Here is a 6,552-nt window from a genome sequence, read left to right as displayed (position 1 = left end):
CATATGTTCCTGACTCTATCTTCAGGAAGAGGTCAACAATTGCTTTGATCACTGTTTTCTGTAAATTGACAGTGTAAATCAACTGAAGTATGAATACTTCTTTCTCTGGATTCAGTTTTGATGATCAGACTTTTTTGGGGTTGCTTTTAATCCTTGAGTCCTAATTTCTTTTTTATTTTATCTTGACAGAGTTGAAGGAATATACTTTGTAAATATGAATATATAATACTGTGCATTTGGTAGTAATTGTGGAGCTATAAATTACTGGATTTATTACAAGATTATAATCCTGAAAATAAAGACAATAAAATATTGCCACTGAAATGGGTTGGTTTGAAATATAAATTAACTAATATATGTAATCTTCCTAGTATATGTATAATTTGAGAATCAAATGATCAAATATGTCCCTTGGACTGCAAGGAGATCCAAGCAGTCCATCCAAAAGGAAATCAGTTCTGAATATTCATTGGAAGTACTGATGCTAAAGCGAAATTTCAATACTTTGGCCACCTGATGTGAAGAACTGACTCATTGGAAAAGACCCTGATGTTGGTAAAGATTGAAAGCAGGAAGAGAAGAGGACAGCAGAGGATGTGATATTTGGAAGGGATCACTGATTTTATGGATATAAGTTTGAGCAAGCTTCTGGAGTTGGTGATGGACAGGGAAGCCTGGCATGCACAGTCCATGGAGTTTCAAAGAGTCAGACATGATTCAGCAATGAACTAACTGAACTTGATTTAACACAGTTTCATTCTCTAACTCATTGATACAATTTCATTCTCTAAGTCATTACAGATTTCACTATGCAATATATGTATGTAATATTCATATAGGAAGAAAAAATATATATACACATATATTTTCCTTTCTCTCCTTATTCTACAGTGATGGAAACTACACTAGATAGCATTTTTAAAAATGTATTTGGGCATTTAATCATAAATCTGGACAAACAGATTTCTGCTTCTTATGATTAACAAGAAAATTGTGGCATGTTTTCTGCTCTATGAGAGATCATATCAATGATATATTGAATCACATAAATGGAGATTAATTGATAATAAATATAAATCTTTATAATTTTCTACAGTTGACTATATTTAATGCAAGTGAAAATGAAAATAATACAATTAGAGACACAGTAAACACAAATAAGCTTCAACAGTAATTTTGTTTCATACAACTTAAAAAATATGTACACTGTAGTTAAAATGAATGAATGAAAATCCCTGGTAGAGAAAAAAAGAAAGGGGAATATAATTAGCTTAATTATTCTCAATGACCATGATGAAAAATCTTGAATCAGAACTGAATCAGATACTAAATCCGATGCTGTGCTTAGAAGGAAAAAAAAACAAAAAAACATATATAGGATTAATAAAGTGGATAAGTGAGGAGTGAAAACAGTAGTTAAAACAGTAGTATAGTTAATGCTATAAAATATATAGGAGTAATAAAGTGGATAAGTGATGAGTTAAAAAAAAATAATCAAAGATGAGTTAAAACTACCACATTCCTTGGCAGTCCAGTGGTTAAGAATCTGCTTTGCAATGCAGGGGACACTGGTTTGATCCCTGGTCCAGGAAGACCTCACATGCCATGGAGAAATTAAGCCCATGAGTGTGCCACAGCTAATGAGCCCAGGCTCTGGAGCACATGAGCTGCACCTACTGAAGCTCACGCACCTAGAGGCTGTGCTCCTCAACAAGAGAAGCCACTGCAATCAGAAGCCCTCACACCACAACTAGAGAAGAGCCCCCACTCACCATGCGGAGGGGCTAAAGAAAGTCCGTGCACAGCAATAGTATCCATCACAGTAAAAATAAATGAATAGTAAATAAATGTTAATTTTAAAATGACAGGAGCCTCAATAAGTCCTTAAAGTAATGCAACTATTGTTTCATCAGTTGTCACAATAATTTACAATCTAAAAAATTTAATTGTAAAATGAAGTTTGTAGAAATCAGACACAGTCATATAGATCAGAAGAAAATTAAAAATGTAAAATCAAACATGTAACTGTGCCCATACAGATCCTTTATCATGAACTGTCTTCAGCTACTCTCAAGACTGATTATTTCTATAGGAATTTGTCTGTGTGTGTGTGTGTGTGTGTGTGTGTGTGTGATGTATGATGTATAAGTCCTAATCAGTTGACTCCAGTGATTTAAAATCATCTGAACAAAGTATAAAATTCTGTGTACACTCATTTCCATACCCTAACTACTAAGGAAAAGGTAATTGGAAAAGAAATCTATCAGCTAATCACCAGGCCATATTTTATACATGAATTAGAGACGTTTTAGAAAAAGAAAAAAAATTACAGAAATAGAATTTTCAACTAAGCTAATACGTTTGAGCACTAATATGCATGTGTGTGCATGCTAAATCTCTTCAGTTGTGTCTGACTCTTTGGGACCCTTTGGATCAGAGCCCACTAGGCACTTCTGTCCATGGGATTCCCCAGGCAAGAAGACTAGAGTGAGTTGCCATCCCTTCTCCAGGGAATCTTCCAGACCCAGGGATCCAACCACTTCTCTTATGTCTCCTGCATTGGCAGGCAGGTTCTTTACCACTAGTGTCTCATCTGGGAAGCCAAAGGAGTGTGCAAACACCAAAGCGTGGTATAAACTTGAATGAAGTAGAGTCCTTCAGTTTAATGCATTCATCACTGTGCTTTCACCAGCAAACAAAAGCAAAGAAAACATTTATTTACACGTTAAATAAGTGATACATTTGCTACATATTGTGGAGAGCACAAAATGACTAAGCAAATTCTTATCTCTAAGAGTTTATAATATTTTTGGAGAGAATTATTATAAACACACATATTATTTTAAAATTACCTCATAAAATATATCTTCACTTCCTTTCAATAAACGTTTAAATATGACTGCCCAATTCCTCTCATTTCTACTCAATAATTCATGCACAATGAAGGCAGGTAGGGAGACTCAAAAGTGAGAGGATATATATATACATATATATATGTATATATATATATAATAAGTGATTCACTCTGTTGTACAGCAGAAATTAACACAACATTGTAAAGCAATTACACTACAGTATAAATAAATACGTATCTTAAAAATGAACAAATATTTTAAGGGAGCTATCAAAATGATAGCACTTCATGCAGATGTTAACTTGATGAATTCATTAACATTTAGTATCCAAAGAATTGCAAACTGAGAATCTTTCTCATGTATCAAACACACAGCCATCTTAGATTTCAATGATAAAGGAATAATCAAAGATAATATTTTTAAATATACACAGAAAGTCTCAAAAAGGACATAGGAAATGTCAGAAATATTGCTCATGTACATAATAAACATACATATATACATAACTGTCAATCTAGAAGAACACATACAAAGTGCTTAATAACTTCTAGGGCATTTCTATTTCCTTAAATGTTTCAATATTTTTTTCCAATATTTAACACTGTCCATTCTAAATCCAAAATTGTGAGGTGCTGAGTGTTTTCTTAGCTGTTTGTGGGTTTGTCCATTAAATCAATCAAAAATAATTCTTAAAACACAGCTGAATGTTCATCAAAAAAAGCCATTGTGCACTAAAAACTGGAGGGATATCAGTATTCTAATGATAAGGGCCAGGATTTATTAGTACTGCCTTAAATGCTTTACATAATGAACTGATTTGATCTTTACAGTAACAATGTGTGTGTGCATGTGTGTTTAGTTGCTCAGTTGTAGCCCACCAGGCTTCTCTATCCATGGAATTTTCTAAGCAAGAGCACTGGAGTGGGTTGCCGTTTCCTCTTCAGGAGATATTCCTGACCCAGGGATTGGAAGCTCGTCTCCTGCATTGCCACTTGTTTACCACTGAGCCACCAGGAAGCCCCTTATGGTAACTATATGGACCTGGAATTGTTTTTATCTAATGCAGTTTAAAACTTGAGGCTTATATTTTCAGTGATTTTTAGTGTTACATAAGTTATAGAATAGCAGACCTAGAATCTAAATTCTGGAACGTTTGGTTCCAAAGCAAGTGCTCATAATGACTCTGCTATATGCTTCTCTATAAAGTAAAGGAAATTATTTCTGAGATCAGTATCATTGTCCCCAAAACTGAACTCTGTTTCATCATAAAATTCAATGAAGTTGGAGCACTGGAATATGTGACATAGTTTAAAAGCTGACAGGTATACTTGTTCATGTATGAAATCAGTTGCCCTTAAAAATGTGTATATTTAGACCACAGTTTGACATGCTTCATTGGTTTCCAATTATAATATAGTTTTATAAAAGTATATTCTTAGAAGTATGAGAGATTATATTTAGTCGGGCAACACTGGTTCAACAGAATAAATAGATAAAAACTTCTATTTGCTTCTGGAGAGACAGCAAGGAAATACACTGTAGGAATGAAAAAAAAATGAGCTTTGAAATTTAACATCACTGTTATTTTCGTTATTTGGAGTCCTTTCTTTTCTGCATAACTCTATTGAGAGTTATGAGAGCACTTTTCACTTCCTTGTTTCTAAGACTGTATATAAGGGGGTTCAGCATGGGGATGACAATAGTATAAAAAACAGAAGCCACTTGAACCTTTCCCAAGGAGTAGGACTTACTTGGTTTTAAGTAAGTGAAAATCATAGTGCCATAGAAGATGGTGACCGCCAGGAGATGGGAGGCACAGGTAGAGGCGGCTTTTCGCTTCCCTGAAGTGGAAGTGATTTTCAGAATAGTGGACAGGATGGCCAAATAAGACACAGATATTGTGATGAGACACCAATAGGGTGGAACCAGCAAAAATGAATATGATGATTTCGATGTCATGTGTGTCAGTGCAGGACAGGGGTAAAATTGCCCTTCCATCACAGTAAAAGTGATAAATTTCATTTGGGTTGCAGAAATGCAATCTACTCATGCAAGGAACACTGACAGAGGTATCAATAAAACCAATCAAATAGGATCCAAAGATAAGAGAGCACCAGCGTCTGGTGGACATAACAACTGGGTAATGCAGAGGGTTGCAGATGGCTGCATAGCGATCATAGGCCATGGAGGAGAGAAGAACACATTCAGTGGCGCCCAAGAAGACAAAGAAATACAACTGCATGAAGCAGTTCAGGTAAGAAATATACTTGCTGGAAGTCAGTAAGTTGTCTAAAGTTTTAGGGGTGATGACACTTGAGTAACTGAGGTCAAGAAATGACAAGTGACTAAGGAAAAAATACATGGGTGTGTGAAGCTGGGGGTCCAGGTGGATTATCAGGATCATCCCCACATTCCCCAGCACAGTGATCAGGTATATCGGGAGAAAGAGGGTGAAGAGGACCAGCCGGATCTCTTCAGAATCTGTCAGTCCCATGAGGATGAAGTCAGACACTTGTGTGATATTCCTTCTACTCATAGTGTCCAAATGCTCCAAAATGTTGAGAAATCAGAATTGATACATAGCAAGAATTACTATGAATTTTGTTTCCAGAAATTGTGTTTCCAGAAACATCATGATATATTTAGCTTAGTTTAATGTTTCTAGAAAGTGATAATAATGAGGGATGTAGAGAGTAGGAAGAAAAAAATCTTAATTGATGGCCAAATGTAGAAATAGAGGTAAGTAAATATTTGGATATAATATAGTAAAAGCTAGTATATTGGATAATTAGAATGGCTGATGCTGCTTTAAATGATTCTCATTATTAATGCATTTAATTCTCATGAGGTTATACATAGGTAGTACCGTTTCTCCCATTCTTCATATGAGAAAAAGAGCACAGTGAATTTAAGTAACTGAACCTGAGTCAGAGCTACTAAATGTTGGATCTGTAATTCTACCAAGCTAGATTGACCTCAAAAGGAATGCCAACAATACTATATTCTTATTAATATTCATTTCAGCAAACCTGTGAAAAAATGTTAGATATAATATATATACACATATAATAAACAATGATAGAATGGTTTTAGGGCACCATGCACTGTTCTTGTTTCCTAATATACTTGATATAAAATATAAATTTCAACCTTAGTATACTTCAGTAGGTTATGTTAAAATTATAGAGCAAGTATTAATATTAATCTTCAAATATAGTGATATTTCTGATTCCACAAATTTTGGCATTTCTTAGAGAAAAGTTTAAGTGATATCAGTGCACGTATTCTGAAAATATCTCCATTTTATTTGATCCTACCTAAAGTCTTCTAATTTTGAGAATAATACTCACTGGCAGCCAAGACTGGTGATAATAAACTTCTTCCAATGTTATCTATCTAGAAGTATGTCAACCTCGAATTTTGCTCACAAAAAAAAAAAAAAAAAAGAAAAAGAAAGAAAACATGTCAGCTGACAATTTCTGTAATACACTTGTTTTCTTTGAGATAAGTTCTTTTTTAAGTTTTAGTGTAGTCATTTTGTTTTATTCTGAGGGAAAAATAAATCAGACTAGAAATTTTATTCAGTTTCTGATCAAATGTAAAAATTTCCGGGAAGTTATGCCTGAAAAAAAATTCAGGAATCCACTCTTCAGGTACATTAGCAAAGAGAAGGCTTTTCATCTCATCCTAATATTTC

At 34.3% G+C, this 6,552-nt stretch overlaps 1 protein-coding gene across 1 annotated transcript; it reads right to left on the bottom strand.

Annotated features, from left to right (window-relative positions):
- Positions 1–4,445: 4,445 nt before the first annotated feature.
- On the bottom strand, positions 4,446–5,391 carry LOC105001143 (olfactory receptor 8H1-like). Its single transcript, XM_010857307.1, is given in 2 exon segments — positions 4,446–4,764; positions 4,766–5,391. Coding segments are annotated over 2 exon segments (945 nt in total).
- Positions 5,392–6,552: the final 1,161 nt, after the last annotated feature.

Source organism: Bison bison, unplaced genomic scaffold (genome assembly GCF_000754665.1).
Source record: "Bison bison bison isolate TAMUID 2011002044 unplaced genomic scaffold, Bison_UMD1.0 scf7180017864379, whole genome shotgun sequence".
Taxonomy (NCBI): domain Eukaryota; kingdom Metazoa; phylum Chordata; class Mammalia; order Artiodactyla; family Bovidae; genus Bison; species Bison bison.
The sequence above is the reverse complement of the archived record's forward strand: the minus strand, read 5'-3'. Positions and strand labels throughout refer to the sequence as shown.